The sequence below is a fragment of the Antechinus flavipes genome, chromosome 2 (assembly GCF_016432865.1).
Source record: "Antechinus flavipes isolate AdamAnt ecotype Samford, QLD, Australia chromosome 2, AdamAnt_v2, whole genome shotgun sequence".
NCBI classification, from domain to species: Eukaryota; Metazoa; Chordata; class Mammalia; order Dasyuromorphia; family Dasyuridae; genus Antechinus; species Antechinus flavipes.
The window spans coordinates 492,043,415-492,060,416 of NC_067399.1; the positions used below are offsets into that span (position 1 = coordinate 492,043,415).

Here is a 17,002-nt window from a genome sequence, read left to right on the forward strand (position 1 = left end):
GAATTTCAGCCAAGAACATAGCTTTTTTTGTGGGGGAGGAGGTTAGCAATAGCTGCATATGGGACTTTAGGGAAAAAATATTTGTAGAGGAAAAAACTCAAAGAATTAGCTGAAGGTAAGGGATGAAGAAATTTGTCTTCAAAAGTATTTAGAGGAGAATTCATGGTATCCTTGGGACCATTGGAGCAGATGGGTGAAGTTCAACAGAAGATGTAAGGATGTGTCTGAGACTTTGGGATGATTTAGGATGAATTAGGAGAGCAGATTACTCTGTCTCCCTCTCCATCCCCACCCGATCCAAACCCCAAAAACAAGAAAACCCAATTTCTGACCCTCAAGGCAACTATAATCTTTGATTTTAAAATCTACCTCTTGGACAAAAATTTTGTCCCTTTGAAAAGAGGCTTGTTCTTTCCTGGATCAAAGCATTGAAAGAGTCCTGAATGTACAGGTCAGGCACTGGGTACTCTCCTTGACTTTCCCCACATACATATATATGGTCTGATGACAATTCTAGCAAGATGCCCCTTTGGGCTTGGAAAGCATTGGTGATCAATCCAGTCCATACCTGGGCTGGTTATTACTAGTCTAAGAAGTTCCTAGAATCACTGTCAGAAGAAAGATCCCTCTCAGGGTTCTCTGAGCCTCAAGCTAAGAATCTTTCTGGGTTTCAGTTTCTTTATCTGTAAAATGAATTGTATATAATAAATATCTTTGAAAGGTCTCTTCCAGCTCTAAATACATGACCTTGTGACCCCAAAGGTCTTTCTTCTGTGGACTTTAATGGATAGTAATCCTTTCCTCAGGAACTCTGAGAAGATATGGTGTAAGATAAAGGGAGCTTGGGTCTTCACCTGATTTTTTAGCTGCTAATGGGTATGACCAGATTTCTCAGAGCCCACTTCCTAGAGTCCTGTATTATCTGGGTCTACTTCAGCCTTGGAGCAAGAGAGAAAGGGATATAGTATGATACTGGATTCCTGCCAGTCCTCAATCCCTCAAAAAAAAAAAAAGTAAAAAGACATTCATTTGTCTATATATCTGTTTATATGTCTGGCTGTCTCTCTGAGTTAGATAGTAAAAAGAGCATTAGACTAAATGTTAAATGATTTGGATTCAAACCCCACCCCCCTCCAACTACTAAAAAGCAAATTACTTAATCTTTCTGAGCCTATATTCTTTAATCTGTACAATGGTGCAAAACCCCATTAAAAAACATAAACACAGAATGTTCTATCCATCCTGTGTTTGTGATTCTTGAAAATATCAAAATCTCTGAAGAATCAGGGTTACAACTGACCAAAAGAATAATGGAAAGATGCATGGCAGATATTAGTGAGCTACAACATATCCTCCAATGACAATAGATGAACAAGAAGTGAGAGGAGGGACACATATGCAAATGTGTAATCAGAAAAGGAAGGCTACTTTTATGATGAGAATGAAGTTTGAGTGAGTTGCAATCTGTATCAGTGGAAGAACACAAAAGAGTTCACAAATCTATTAAATAACTTGAAACAGAAAATTAGTAATAATTCTAGCATTACATATGTTATCAAGTACTTGTGAGGAAAGCACTTTGCAAACCAAAAATCCCTATAGAAATGTGAACTATTTTATTGTTTTTGCATGTATTTTTCAGTCAAAACCGAATCAGAGACAAGACTAGAGAAAGATTCAAACTCAAGCCCCATTCCATCTACTACTCACTACTTTGCCATGTCTCTTTTTAAATTTCTCTCTTTATCTCTAGCTATCTGACATCACCTTTTTCCATTTCCATGCCTTCCTACTGAACATCGTCCTTGATGGTGCTTTTCCATTTCTCTTCATTTCTCTGATTATTTCTCTCTCCTAAACTCTCCACACCCAAGGCCAAGTCCTCCTCTTCCCCTAGAGCCTGCCCAATATCAATCGCGAAGTTGCAAAGTTGTAAAAAAACTTTCGAACCAGAGATTTCCAAGGTCACCGGTCCAGATGTTGAGGGGTGGGGAAGTGACATGAGGCATGTGATTGTATATAGACCGTCAGGGCCCAAGGGTATGGTCACGAAAACTCTAGGGCAGCCAGTGGGAGGGGGTAGGATTGGATAGTAACCCCTGTAGGAGGGAGACAGGGGAGAGAATTCGTCCCTACCTCCCCCCACCCTAAGGCCACAAAGTTGACTGCAGCTATCCCAACTCCCAGCCCAGCTGGCCACATCTGGTAACTGCCCCTTTTCCATGTTTCCGCTGGATCCAGACTTCCTCTTGCGGTGGCTGGAGGCTGCGCATCTGGGGGTTTAAACATACAAAGGAATTGCTGGGACCAGCAAAAGGGCAGGCGGCGCGGAGAGGAGCGGAGCGGAATAGAAGGGAGGGAAGCAGAGGGGAGGAGAACTAGCTAGCTAGCTGCTGCTCAGCTTGAGGGCTGGAGATGATGCGCTGTTGAGAAAGAAGGCGGAGACGTGGACTCCAGACTCATAGAGCCCCCTCTTAGATCGCTACAGCACAAACACTTTGAGGAACTACCATGAAGACTTCAGCGGCCCCCGGAGTCCTGGGATTCTTCCTCCCGGCCCTCTGGCTCCACTCCAGCGTTTTTCACCAAACTTGGGCAGCCCCGTCCCCAATCATCAAGTTCCCGGGCGATGTCTCTCCCAAAACAGACAAAGAGTTGGCTGTAGTGAGTGTCTCGGTTCGGCTTCAGCAGGGTTGGGGGTTGGGGAGAGGGGAGGGGAAATGGAGGAGTCCTGTAAACAGCTGTGGGGGGCTGGCTCCCTCAGCTCTCCTGGGGGTGAAGAGAGGAAGGGGGAGAGGAGACAGCTGGAGGATGGGAGGTCTGTCTGGGTTGGGGAGAGGCAGGGTGTCCCGGGAGAAGAGAATTGGCAAAGTCTGTCTTTTAGATGTACAGCCCACGGCCAAAGAAAGTTTCCTAGGAGTTTGGAGAAGTGAGGCTGGAGAGGGGCAAGAGAGAAGAAGGGAGGAGGGATGGAGGCGCGAGGCTCGCTGAGGTTTCGGGCAACTCCTAATGAGAGCCGTCACACAGCTGGGGAGAAAGAGGGAGGGGGAAGCGGGGAGCCCCCGGCCGATTCCTGGGGAAGTGAGCTGGCCAGAAAACCCTTTCCCCAGGGCCTGGACCGATCCTTGAAGCATCTCAGATGTTGTTTTTCGTGCATTCACCACATCGTTGCATAAGCAGAATCGGAGGGACAATTATTGTGCGGCTCTGGGACTGCTGAACCTTTGGCTTTAATAAGCACTTTCGACTTGGAGCACTAGTCCCCGCGGTCAGAACGTGCTTTTCTGAAAGCTGCGGGGCGGGAGTATGGAGAATGCTGGGGAGAGGAGTGCAGGGAGGGAGAGTTTAAATCGGGGGTCTTCTACCTAATCCCCGGGCCTATTTTCCTTAGAATTTCTTTTAAAGAATTCATAAAACCGAGTCCCAGAATTGAAGAAACTTCCAGAGGCCATCTACTCCAACCTGTACTGAATAAATATCACTACTATAGCATCTCAGAAGAGTGGTCAGTCTTCATTGGAAGTCATCCAAGAATAGGGAACCCATTCATCACCCACTAAAGCCACCCATTCCTGTTTTGTATTGCTCTATTTGATTTTCCTTTCATCAAACCCCAAAGTGCCTTTCTGAAATTTATGGGCATTTGTTCTTAATTCCACATGTGGGATCAAGTAGAACAAGTTCAATTGCTCCATCCTACTAACAATCCTCAAATATATAAAGATAGATAACACATTCCCTCTACTTCTTCAATATTCTTGTCTCCATCCTAAAATATCATTTCATCTTTCAACAGACCCTCACTAGTCCCTTCATCATCCTAGACTTATCTATCCTCTGGATGTTCTTTAATCTGCCAATATCCTTTAAATGTCTGCAACAACAACAAAAAGTGCTCCAGATGTCAGAGCACAAAAAAGTGCTCTGGGTTTAGCTTTCTTTTCTGTAAAATTAGGGTTTTGGCTTAAATGATTAATGACATTAATTTTAGTTTTAAATATATCATTTTCCAGGCCTATCACTAATCTCTCTCTTATTCTAAAGATCTTCTTTTATCTATTGATGGATCCCTCATTTCCAAAAGGTCAAAAAAGTTAGAGGAACCCTGAACTACATCTGAGGTAGGACTAATTTGGTTTCCTGGATTATTTAGGATAGCCCTCAACTTGAGAGAGCTTGGCAAGAAGAGGACCAGATGCAGAATTCCTCCAAGCAGAAACAGCTGAGGCAACATTTTTCCTGGGTCCTCATGTGGGGCTTGAGTCATAAAGAGAGATAATTCAAAACTCTAACTATAATACATAACAGCAAAAAGAATATCAAGGCTTTAAGTGAGATGAGAAAAGAGGTAAAGTTGAATTAGGCAGACTTTAAGGTTCTTCCCTGCTTGGACATCTTATAGTGTCATCTTTCCTAATCCCTATTATTCAAAGTTATAGATTTAGAACTAGAAAGGATATCTGTCACAAGTCATTTAGTCCAACCTCTCTTTTTACAGATGTAGAAACTGATGACAGCTCAGAGAAATTAAATGACTATCCAGGGTCACAAAGAGATCAGCAGAGGTGGGATATAAATCCAGGTCTTCTGAATTCAGAGCCAATATTTTTTTTTTCATTATAACTTTGCAACTCAGCAATTATTAAATGTCTAATTTGCATCTAACAAGGCAATAAAGACAAAGTGAGAAGGACCTAATCCTTACCTTTGAAGAGCTTCTAGTTTAAAGCGACAATACCAATGGTCCCTCTAATATGCTAGCTAACATTTGTAGTGTAATTTTAAAACTTGCAAAACATTTTACATATTATGTCATTTGATGTAAAATAACACACAGAAAACAATTAGCATAGAGGGAATGTTATTTAATAGTGAATGACACTATGCTAAGAACTATATGAAAAAGTCCATGGACTTTTTTGTAGACAGTATCTGCTCTCTGGAAGTAAAATACACAGATAATTAGCCAGCAAGTTAACAGGCATATAGTTAAATGCCTACTGTGGGCCAAGCTAGATGCTGAAGTGGATAGAACAGTGGACTTTGGAATTAGGAAGACTCAACTTTATGAGTTAAAATCTGGCTTTAAACATAATAGCTGTGTGACCCTGGACAAGTCCCTTGACGATGTTTGCCTCAGTTTCTCATCTCTAAAATAGCTGAAGAAGAAAATGGCAAACTAATTTATATCTTTGGCTAGAAAACTCCAAATAATGTAACAAAGAATTGAACATGAATGAAATGAATCAGCAACGATCTCAAGAAGCTCACAATCTAATGAAGGAAAAAACAAGCAAGCAAATATATGCTAACAAGGTACATATAGGATGAGTGAAAAAATAATTAAAAGAGGGAAACACTAGAATTAGTACTTTAAGTACTAAAGTAAGAATAAGGTACTTAAAGGAAGTCAGTGAAGCCAATAGGCAAGGTGAGGAGGGAAGGTTCCAGGTACATAAAGGTATGTGGCTGCTATTCAATCATTTGGAAAGAAAATAGTATATCACTAACTGATAAGAGAAAAGTCTTGTTTATTAAGCATCTTCTTTGTGCCTGATAGTGTTAGGAAAAGTGGTCAAATGAAGAATTGATTTTTATATATAATTTGCCTAAAGATTTACAAGCAACAAGAGCACTGCAAAACCTTCCTTATCTTTCCTCATCCCCATAGATTTTGCACCCATTTTGGCTCTGTACTCAGATTGGGTGCTTCTTACTGCTTCCCTGATTAGTCCAAGAATGAGGAAGTGAGAATTCAAGAACTTGTTGAATTGAAATGAAACACTGGGACACAGAACCCAACTTGCCAAGGTAGAATCCAGGACAATTTGGTGAAGGTTTATGAAGGCTAGGGCGCAGACTTGTATGGAATAGTGGAAAAAGCACTAGTTTGGTATTAAAAGTCCTTCTTCTCTTAGAATCTATGTAGCTTCTATGTAGCTGGGTAATCTTGGGCCAGATAGCAAACTGCTCTAAGTCTCATTTTCTTCTGAAAACTGAATGAGGCTGTCTTAGTCTCTTGTTTTTTTCTCAACATGAAGACTCATGATCCAATTAAGTAATTCAATTCAAATCAGCAAGCATTTACTAAGTGCTTTCTATGGGCAAGGCATTGCACTAGGTCTTAGAAATGCAAAGGGTATAGATCAAATAGTCCTCTTCCTTAAGGAGCTTATATTCTACAAGTGATGTAGCATGTATACAAATAACAGTGAAATATACATAAAGTAATTTTAAGAAATAAAGAACCACCAACAAGTGGGAAAATCAGGAATCTCCTAGGGAAGTGAAAACTGAATTGTGCTTTGAAGGAAGGCTGGGATTCTAGGAGGCACAGATGAAGTGGAGAATGTGAAATAAAACTGGAAAAAAGAACTGGAAGTTTAAATTCGAGCCTATTTTAAATTCTAGTTCACATTATATCTTAGAGACAATAAGGAACATTAAAGATTTTTGCATGGGAGAAGGCTAGCAAATTCACATCTGTGTTATAGAAATAGCAATATTGAAAAAGAATTGAGTTAGGGAAATATCAGAGGTAGAACAATTATTAGAGGCTAATGCAAATTCCAGACAAGAATTGATAAGACCACTGAGAAAACACTACATAACTTAAAGATAGGGAGCATGATTAAAATAACAGCCTGAGAAGACTTTGCAGGGAATAGTAAGGCTAAACTGAAGGGAATGATCAGGATGGACTAAAGGCAGGGAGAAAGTAAGTAAAATTGCTAAGAGAATGGGAACAATTATATCCAAATCATGTAAGTTGAATTTCTGGGGAAGTTTTTCTCCCAAATGGAAGAGAAATTGGGTGTAATAAGCTTGAGCTTATGTGATAGTTTGGGACTGGTTACCTTTATGGTTGTAGCCAACTTTATAATAAGGCCATAGTCATGAGTTTCATTCTCAGGTAGGTCAGTTGTGACTACTGGCAGTTGTTCTGAAAAATCAACAACCTGTGATCAAGCCAAGAAGAATAAATTGCTCAATGTAAATCTCTCCTAACTATTATAAACAAAACTCAGAGCCCCTGCCTTACTGATGAGAGGATCAGAAGCAACAATTTTGCATTTAAACGTAGTACATTTATTTTCTAGAAACTGCAAATCTATGTAGAAAGTCATGAAAACAACTGACTAGAAACTGAGCTCTGGGAATAGAAGGGGAAGTAATTTCATTCTTTATTGGCCTTTCTTTCTTCTCTAGTCTCATATCCAGGGGCATTCCCTGAGGCTCTGTCCTTAGTTCTTTTTACCACTCAGTTTCAGAGAATTCATCTATTCTTGCAGCTTTATCTATCTTGTAACTCTATTTTATAGAGATAACTCTTTTACTTGCATTTCCAGTCTTGAACCTACTACTGAGCTTCTGTCCAAATTATCCAATTGGCTACTAGACATTAATACTTAGATGTCCTGCCCATGCCTAGAATGTGCCTTCTATTCTTAGAATTCCCTTTTCTCCTTCAGAATTCAGCTTAATCACCACTTTCTATTAGAAGCCTTTCTTGAGTTCCTTTCTCTTTTTGATATATATTTTTCATATGTATTGTATGTATTCATACATCTTGTCTCATATTGTATATACTCCCCATAAAATGTAAGCTCTTTTAGGACAAGGATTGTACTAGTAGCATCTAGTCTAGTGTCCATATTAAACACTGAAAGATGCTATCTGATTGGGTGATTTTAAGGGACAATAAGTACTTTAAAATGCTTGTTGACTGATTGATTGATTATCTACTCTTTAAACCAATTTATCATCATCTTTCCCCAAACCAGCTTCCTTTCCTAACTTCTGAGTTTTATCATGATACTATCAATTAGGCATTGGGGCTTAAAAATTCAGAATCATCTTTGACATATTCCTTTTCTCATATTGAGTCAGTCATTAAGTACTATTGAGTCTTCACACACACACACACACACACACACACACACACACACACACAATTACTTTCCATTCCAATTGTCAGAAAAACTCCAGGGTCAAAAGATCTCATATTTGGGTTGTAGTAATAATTTAATAATTTTTCAATTGTTCTTCTTGTTTCTGACTTCACTTTACTCTATATCATCCTGCATATCCCCATCAGATAGCTCTTCTTAAAAAAATATCATGATATTTCCTGTTCAAAAATTTTTGTAGCTTCCCATTATCCTCATAACTTTGCTTGACATTTAATTTTCTTATAGTCTAGACACCACCTGTCTTTCCAAAACTCTCTATGGCTATGTAACATTTTATGAAAACAACATAATTTATTAATCTCTGCACACTTCCTAAATTCATCTCCTATTCACTTTCCCCCACCTTTTAATTTTAAAAATACTTCCCACTTTAAAAAAAATCATCATGGTTGTTCTTCTTTTGTTTTTTTCCCTAATACTTGTAACAGTGCCTAGCACATTGTACTCTGGGAGAAAATACAATGAATGAATTATTGTAAATAAGTCTAGTGCACAAGGAGGTCCTATAGGGGAGTCCTTTCCATATACAGAACTGACCTATGTCCCTGAAGGCACTAAGATTAAGTTCCTTTTAAGTCTCAGCATTGAGTTAGACAAAAAATGCAGATAATGAAAACCAAAGAAAATTTAGTGATTCTCTAATCCAAATTCGTCTTTTTATAAAACAAAACTCAAAGAAATAAATTGACTCGCCAAAGGGCAAATAGCTGGTAAATAGAAACATCAGGGCTTGAACCAGGGGGTTATTTTCATAGATGAAACCAGAGATGTGCTGGTAAATGTTTAATGGAAAGGTTGAAAAAAATGGCCATTCCAGAACACATTTTTCAGTTTAGTCTTCATGATTATTAATATTTTTTCTTATAACCCATTTAAATCTAGACATCAACAAAATAATAAATCAAACCCTAATTCGTAGCATTTGCTGATTCTTTGCTTAAACTAAAAATTTAAAAATATGCTTAATTGAGGCTGTTTGAGCTAGCTCAAACATATCCCTGGCTTCATCTCTTTTCCCTATACCATGCTTCCATAAATGAGGTAGCCATGGATGAAGAACCATACTAGGAATCAGTAAGAGTATGGGTCAAATCCCAGCTCAGACATATACTTGCTTGTTATTCTATTCTCAGAATCTAGCATACTGCCTTGCACATATTAAATTATTTTAATACATGTTTCTAGGTGGCAGAGTGGGAAAGAATTAATCCTAGGGTCAGAAAGACCCAAATCCAAATCTGGCTTCAGTCACTTACTAGCTGTGCAAACTTGGGAAAACCTCTTAACCTCTTTTTGTCTCAGTTTTCTCAAATGCGAAATGAGAATAACAATATCCAACTCTTAGGGTTGTTATAAAACTTAAATGAGATAACATTTGTAAAGTCCCTGGAACATAATAGGTACTACATATATGCTTATTCTCTTATTCCCTGCTTCTTCTTTATATTGATTGATTAATTGGCTTTGGGATTTAGAACAAGTCATTTAACCTTTTAGAACCCTAAAGAACTCTTTAAACCTGCATTTTGCAGGGCAGTAGTTTATCTGCCTTTGTAGAAGGAGTCAGTTTTTGTTTTTCTTTTTCCATTAAGGCTTCCCTATACACAGAAAATCATAAGACTGTACTTTCCGCATTGCTTACTCCCAAAATGTTTCTATAAACACTGGCTATTTCCATTATTTCTGGATATTTTACTGGCTTCATTTGTAGATGAAGATCTTTAAAAGACCTGGATCTGGATCTAGGTCAGCATTATAAACATGATTCCTTTCCAAGACATCAATCAGTCCAGCATCTCTTGCAGTATGATCATAGAATCTAAATGGGCACATAGGGACTCAGTCCTAAACACTTTTATATTCTAGCAATACCTGAACACTTTCTACGGCTGCCCTAAGGAAAGCTGCAACCTGTTTGTGCTGAAGGACACTCTGAAGAAAATGCAGAAATTCTTTGGGCTACCAGAGACAGGAGAACTGGATCACAACACTATTGAGACCATGAAGAAGCCACGATGTGGGAACCCTGATGTGGCCAACTACAACTTCTTCCCCCGGAGGCCCAAGTGGGAGAAGAATCAGATCACATACAGGTGCTTAGGGAAGGGGAGAAGACTGGGGGGAGGCCAGAGCAAGAGAACAAGGCAACATGAAATCCCAGGCATATATGCAAGGCTGCAAAGAAATAAGGTTGCAGACCTTTGGGGCATCAGGTAACAGATCAAAAGGAAATACAGTCCTCTCTACCCTGCCCTGATCTTTCCGGGCAAGAATCCATGGGGATCTTGAAGATTGATAGGTAAAGTGGAAAAGTAGAGAAGTGGAGAGTGTCAGAGTATGAGACATACATAATAGGAGGTATTGCTCTTTGGTAGAAGGTCATGCTTCATTTTTGCCTGGCATGTAGTGGGTATTTAATAAATGTTTGTTGATATCTTTTTTGGCTGGAGTATTTCAGTTATAGACCTTAGAGATCATCTAATCTGGAAGTTCTTTACCTAGAATTCATGAACTTAAAAAAAAAATGAAAACCATTTCAGCATAATTCTTTTTTTTCAATCCTATGTATCTAAAATCATTATTCTGAGAAAGATTCCATTAGTCTCAAGCTGCCAAATGGGCCCCATTGCACATGAAAAAAGTTATGAATGCCAGCATCTTAATTTTTAAAAAATAATATTTTATTCTTCCAATATATGCAAAAATAGTTTTCAACATTCATCTCTGTGTTTCAAATTTTTCTCCCTCATTCCTCCCCAAGACAGCAAGTAATATGATATAGATTAAAGATAGTACCTTTATTTAAAATTAGTTCAACATAAAATAAAGAAAGGGGGTCTAAAGGGTGGGTGAGGAGAGAGGGGTTGAATTAACCCCAATAGTAAGTAGCAATGAAAAAATTCAAATCTAGAGCCTTTGACTTCAAAACCATGGCCTACATTTATTTTCAATATTTGTTAAGCAATAAAATGTGAAGAGTACTATGCTGAACCTGGAGAAGATAACAAGGCTAAATTAAGTCATAGTTCTGTGTTTTAGGAAGACCATTTTCGAAGGTGCATTGAGGAATGAATAGAAAGTAGAGAGATATTCGAGGCAGGAGGCAGGAAAAATAGTTAAAAAGCTAACTTACATTAATCCAGTGTGATAAGTGATATGTGGGGGCTATGTGAGTGGAGAAAAGGAGATGAATAGGAGAAATGTTGTGGAGGATGTAGAAAATCTCTTCAGAAGTAATTTCTGTCTCTGACAGGAGCATGGTGTAGTGGATAGTAGTTTTCATTGGAATCAGGAAAACCTGGATTCAAGTCTCTGACTCATGGTGCATGTGTGATCCTGGGCAAATCTCAATGATCCAGATAAATCTCTAAGATTGAAAGTGGAAGATTATGCGTTCCTTGGGAGTTAGAGCCAATTTCCTTATCTGTAGTTCCTTATGCCAATGAAATTACAGGCTATAGGCCCTGGTTTCTATGATATAAGTTACATGTATTTATCTCACAGTCCTTTGGGGGATGGGAGTATATCATCCCAAGTCTTCAGAGGGCTGAAAAGGTGTGAATTAGATCTATGATTTAATTGGAATAAAAAACTCCTAAGAGAAGAAACTCCTTTTATTAATACTGACTGGAATCTTCTCTATAACTTGCAGAGCGGTGCCTGGACCATTGAGAGGTAAGTGACTTGTCCAGAGTTAAAAAGACAGGTTGTGTCAGGTCATCTAGGTTTTGAAGCTAGCTTTCTGTTCACCAAATCACACTAATACCCAAAGAAATTGGATTAGAAGAAGGTTGGCTTAGAACTCCAATACATTATGGGGGAAATGTATTTGCTTATAATGTTTTTCCTGACCCTCATTCTTTTTTGCCTACCTCAGGATCATTGGTTATACACCTGATCTTGACCCTGAGACAGTGGATGATGCTTTTGCTCGAGCCTTCAAAGTTTGGAGTGATGTGACACCACTTAGGTTTTCACGTATCCATGATGGGGAAGCTGACATCATGATCAACTTTGGTCGTTGGGGTAGGTGCTATAGATGCTGCAATACCTATGAAAAATATAAAGCTTGAAAAGCCATCTAGGTCTAATTTCCTCATTTTACAGATGAGGTAATGAGCACAGCACAGTTCAATGATTTTCTCAGGATTATACATTTAATAAATACCTAAGCCAGGGGCTTCAATACATTTTTTTGGTTTTATTTCAGTTTTGTTTTGTTTTCCATTCTTAATTCTCTCCCTTCCATTTCCCTCACCCATTGAGAAGACAAAAAAAGAAAAGAAAAGAAAATATGCTTCAATCTGCACTTAGTCCATCAGCTTTTTATGTGGAGATAGATAGTTTACTTCATCATCAGTGTTTTGGAATTCTGGTTGGTCATTTTATTGCTCAGACTTTCTAATTCTTTCTAAGTGATTTTCTTTAAAATAATGTTGTTATTGTATGATTTGTATCCTTAGTTCTACTCATTTCATTTTTCATCAGTTCCTATAAATTTTCTCAGATTTTTCTTTTAAAGTTCATTATCTTTTAAAAAAAATTATGAAGCTTTTAATTTTTCTGTTGAAATGAAGTAGACAATTGAAACAATATAATATAAACTACATAGTTTCTTTTTTTAAATTGTTCTAATAGGTGATATCAATATAATTTTAAGCATAACAAGTTCGATTATTTTTTATTGGCCTATCTAGAAGAATTATCTATTTTAATTTCCTAGTGTACACAAGCCAGAATTCCAAGTATAGTTTTTTAATACTTGCCAATGTTAAGACAAATTCTTATGTTATTGATTTCTCAGCATATTCGTCCCAGTCCTCAAACCTTCTACCCCTAATTTTATGTTCTTTTTAACTTCCTGTTTAAAAATAATATTTAGTTTCCCCCAACTATACATAAAAACAATTTTTACATTCTTTATTTTTTAAAGTTTTGTGTTTTTTTCACTCCCTCCCCTCCAGTTCATTATCTTTACAATATTTTTGTCATCATATAAATTGTTTTCCTAGTTCTACTCTCTTCACTTTTTATCAATTCACACAAATCTTTGCAAGTTTTTCTGAAACTACCTCCTTCATAATTTCTTACAGCATAATCATAATCCACAAACTTCATTTAATATAACTTGTTCAGCCATTCCAAATGATTGACAATTCCTGTTTCTAATTCTTTGCTACCATGAAAACACTTGCTATAAATAATTTTTACATATGACTAAGACTGTATTTGAACTCGAGTATTCCTGATTCCTATTCTAAAATCCTGTCCACAAAACAATGTTGCTAGAGGATCACTATCAGCATTACTTTCCTGAATATTTAATCTGTCCATACTTCTTCTAGGCTTAAGTTAGAATGGAGAGTATGATAGATAAATGCTTAAATGGCAAGGCAGCTTTGACATAGGCCAAGAACTTGGCCTTTTCAGTGATCTCATATGATTTTTTGGAACAAATCAGAACCCTAAGTAAATCTGGGTTGTCCTGGATGTCCTGAGTGTCTCTTTGAGTGGTATTCCTGGAGGCTAAGGAACTTATGGCTCCATGTGTGTTGCAGAGCATGGGGATGGATACCCCTTTGATGGGAAGGATGGACTCTTGGCTCATGCCTTTGCTCCTGGCACTGGTGTAGGAGGAGACTCCCATTTTGATGATGATGAGCTATGGACCCTAGGAGAAGGTCAAGGTAGGAGCTTGATTCTTCCCATTCCCCCATTCTCCTAGATGTATCTTATCTTTACCACTACATCCTTACTAATTCTGTTTACTCATAAATTCCAAGTGAATAGAGAACATTCCTCCTTCTCCTTATCACCCTGTGGTATCCACTATGTACTTCTCTCCCCTCTCTCCCCATCATTTGAAAACACTATGTACTTTCCCATTTGGCAGCACACAGTTGGAAGACAGGCTATTCCACAGACATCCCTGAGCAAGAGTAATGGCAGCCAATACTTATTTAGGGCTCACACTTTTCCAATCACTTGACATACATACATCCTTCTGAAACAGGCAGAGCAAGTATTATTCTAATATTTCTTAAATTTTTATTCTTATATTTCAGATGAGGAAACTGAGTCAGAGAAGCAAAGAATTTTGCCTAGAATCACTCAACTAATAAATGACAGAACTGGGATTTCAACCCAGGCCTTCTGACTCAAAATTCAATGAGCTTTCTAGAGCAGCAGCAACTATTGTCCTCCCTTGACACTGCTGTGTCTCTGTTACCTGTCATTGACTCAAACAGGTCTTTTTTGGGGATGAAAAAGATGATTTTGTTGTGATTGGCAAATCAGAGAACAGACATACAGATGGAATAGGGAAAACAACACATACAGATTACTAATACGACAGATTACATACTTTCCTGATAGCACTGTGGGATATGTGGTCAAGTAATGAATGTGGAAACACAGGTTCAGAAAAGTTAAATGACTTTCCCAAAGTCACACAGTTGCTAGGTCCAAGTCAGGTCTCCTATCCTTATCTATTTACTCTATCCTGCTGCCTTCCGTATATTACAGATCCTGCTTTCCAAGTTTTCCCATATTCCAGTTTTACCTCCCTTCTACAGCCCATGGTCCTTTATTTTGAATAAGCTAGTAACAGCTTCTCTGTTGCTTACAGTGGTCCGAGTGAAATATGGGAATGCCGATGGTGAGTACTGTAAGTTTCCCTTCCTATTCAATGACAAGGAATATACTAGCTGCACGGATGCTGGCCGTAGTGATGGCTTCCTCTGGTGTGCGACTTCCTACAATTTTGACAGCGATGGGAAGTATGGCTTCTGTCCCCATGAAGGTGAGTTCTTCTCTTAACCAAATTTTTCTTGTATTTTGAATGTATGTCCCCCCCTGAAAATGGCAAAACTGTCTAGAACCCCTGTCAGCTTTAGACTTTTATTGATTCTGGTTTCCAAGTTTTCCAAGTAGGGAAGGGGAACAGCATGCCTTTCTAAGAACTGGTTATTCACTTTGGAAGTAGAATCCAGGAGATTGGTTAGAAGGTTTAGGATGGGTCAAGGGCCCAGTTTATGCAGCATAGAGCAGAACTTATAGACTGAGGCTAGATTGACTATCTGACTCTGGGAGGTAAATCCTTAAGGGGACAAAGGGAGTACTAGCAATAGGTCCTCCTTAATTTAATCTCATGTTAGATCTAATTTATGTGTATGTAGGAGGTGAGCAGCTAGATGGTGAAGTGGATAGAGCACTGGGCTTGGAGTCAAGAACAATCATCTTCCTGAGCTCAAATCTGAACTTAGATACTACCTTGCTTGTATGATTGTGCAAGTCACTTAACTTTGTTTGCCTCAGCTTCTTCATCTGCAAAATGATCTAGAGAAAGAAATAGCAAACCAATTGAGTAACTTTGCCAAGATAATGCCAAATAGGGTCCCAAGGAGTCAGATATGACTGAACAGACTGAACAACAGCAACAAATGGGAGGGTACTAATCTGTAAGGCCTGGGACTCTTCAAGGTTTGTATTTTCCTCCCTGTCTACCATAAATTCTGCATATAAAATGCCCTTAATAAAAGTTGGTTATATTTATTTTTGCTGTATCTGTTCTCCTGATGTGTGCTTGGATCACTCCCTCTCCCTAAAGATAAAGAGTATGTCTATGTGGGCTCATGAAGGTATGTGTGGCTAATGTGTTGTGTGGTGGATTTCTGGACTTTTTAACATTATAAGAAATTATTTTTCTTTATACATTTTATATTTACATTTTAGTTCATCTTATGAATCTAAAGTCTTTTTGTTTAGCCTGAATGCAAAAAGAAATTTATCACACATAATTTGATTTCCATGTAAACTTACACTTTAGAAATGTGAAGGCATAGGCCTAACATATATTTAGACATGGGAAGGCTTAGTTAGGAAAAAACTGAAACAATTAAGTAATGAGGGAAACATTTTCTCTTTCTTCATTCCTCTTTCCTGATTTTCAAGGTTAAGAATGACAACAATGATAGAGTTTTATGGCTTTTTTCCCCCCTGGTAATTCACCCACTGTATCATGCATTGCTAAGCATATGTAGTAGCTGTTTCTCACACATTCTTTGTGTGCCTAAAGATAGACACATGCTTTCAACAGAACTGAAGATTGAACACCAACTAATCTTGGCATCAAGGAAAACAATTAGCAAATTAATTCACATTTCTATTTATGCTTCTGTTAACAAAATTAGTCATTATTTTACATGAGCATGTCTGACTCCAGTTCGTAGGATCCATTAGTAAAATAGTTATTGCTTTTATAAAAAAGCCATTTCACTTTTGAATTTTCTGTGTCATGTAATTCAACCATCACTTTCATATGATAACATTTCTAATCAAATTAGAAGAATCTATTAAGTAAATTATTAACTTTGAAGATGTTCAAGAATAGAAGAATAGAAGGCATCTATTATTGTTTTTCCTCAGCTTTTTGGTCTTGAGACAGAGTATACATATTTGGGATAGAAGTTTCTATTACTCAGTTCCTCCTGACTGCTGATTCAGTGTCTCTTTCAGCCTCTGATCTTAGGGGAACATGGGCTTGAAAGATCAGTGAAGAGCCAAGGGGCTTCCTGGGTGGGCAACGGAGAAAAAGGGGGTGGAGATGGTGTTGGATAAGGAAATTGGGGCCAGTCAAATTCAAAGTTAACTCTTTGAATCTTTTCAAAACAAAGGTCCTGGAGCCTCTGACTGGTCTCCTGCCCTCTTTATTCCTAATGTACCTAGAGAGCAGGACAGAAGTCTCATGGAATATAGCCTGGCATATAAAATCTAATGTCCTTGAGTCGTAGACTGGGAGGTGGGAATGGCACTAACCCCATTCCAGTTATAATAGAGTTAATGGTGGTGGGGGTGGGGAGTGAGATCACCTCTGGCCCTGTTCAGCACAGATGGTCCTCATTATACTGTGTGGTTTTGCTTGTTGGCAATTCCAGAGATACAACATTTTGCAGATTGGGGGTGGGTAAGGGGACTAGAAGTGAGACCAGGGAAAGAAAAACCATAGTTCGAGCTCTGTCTTCTGCTTT

General features: G+C 38.3%; 1 protein-coding gene across 1 annotated transcript in view; it reads left to right on the plus strand.

Annotated features, from left to right (window-relative positions):
* Nucleotides 1-2,310: 2,310 nt before the first annotated feature.
* Nucleotides 2,311-17,002, plus strand: part of MMP2 (matrix metallopeptidase 2) — a 29,310-nt gene continuing 14,618 nt past the window's right edge. Inside the window, exons 1-5 of the mRNA XM_051979863.1 lie at nucleotides 2,311-2,664; nucleotides 9,840-10,066; nucleotides 11,851-11,999; nucleotides 13,532-13,660; nucleotides 14,602-14,775. Coding sequence (XP_051835823.1) covers nucleotides 2,512-2,664; nucleotides 9,840-10,066; nucleotides 11,851-11,999; nucleotides 13,532-13,660; nucleotides 14,602-14,775 — 832 coding nt within the window. The 5' untranslated portion in view covers nucleotides 2,311-2,511. The remainder of the gene's footprint in view (nucleotides 2,665-9,839; nucleotides 10,067-11,850; nucleotides 12,000-13,531; nucleotides 13,661-14,601; nucleotides 14,776-17,002) is intronic.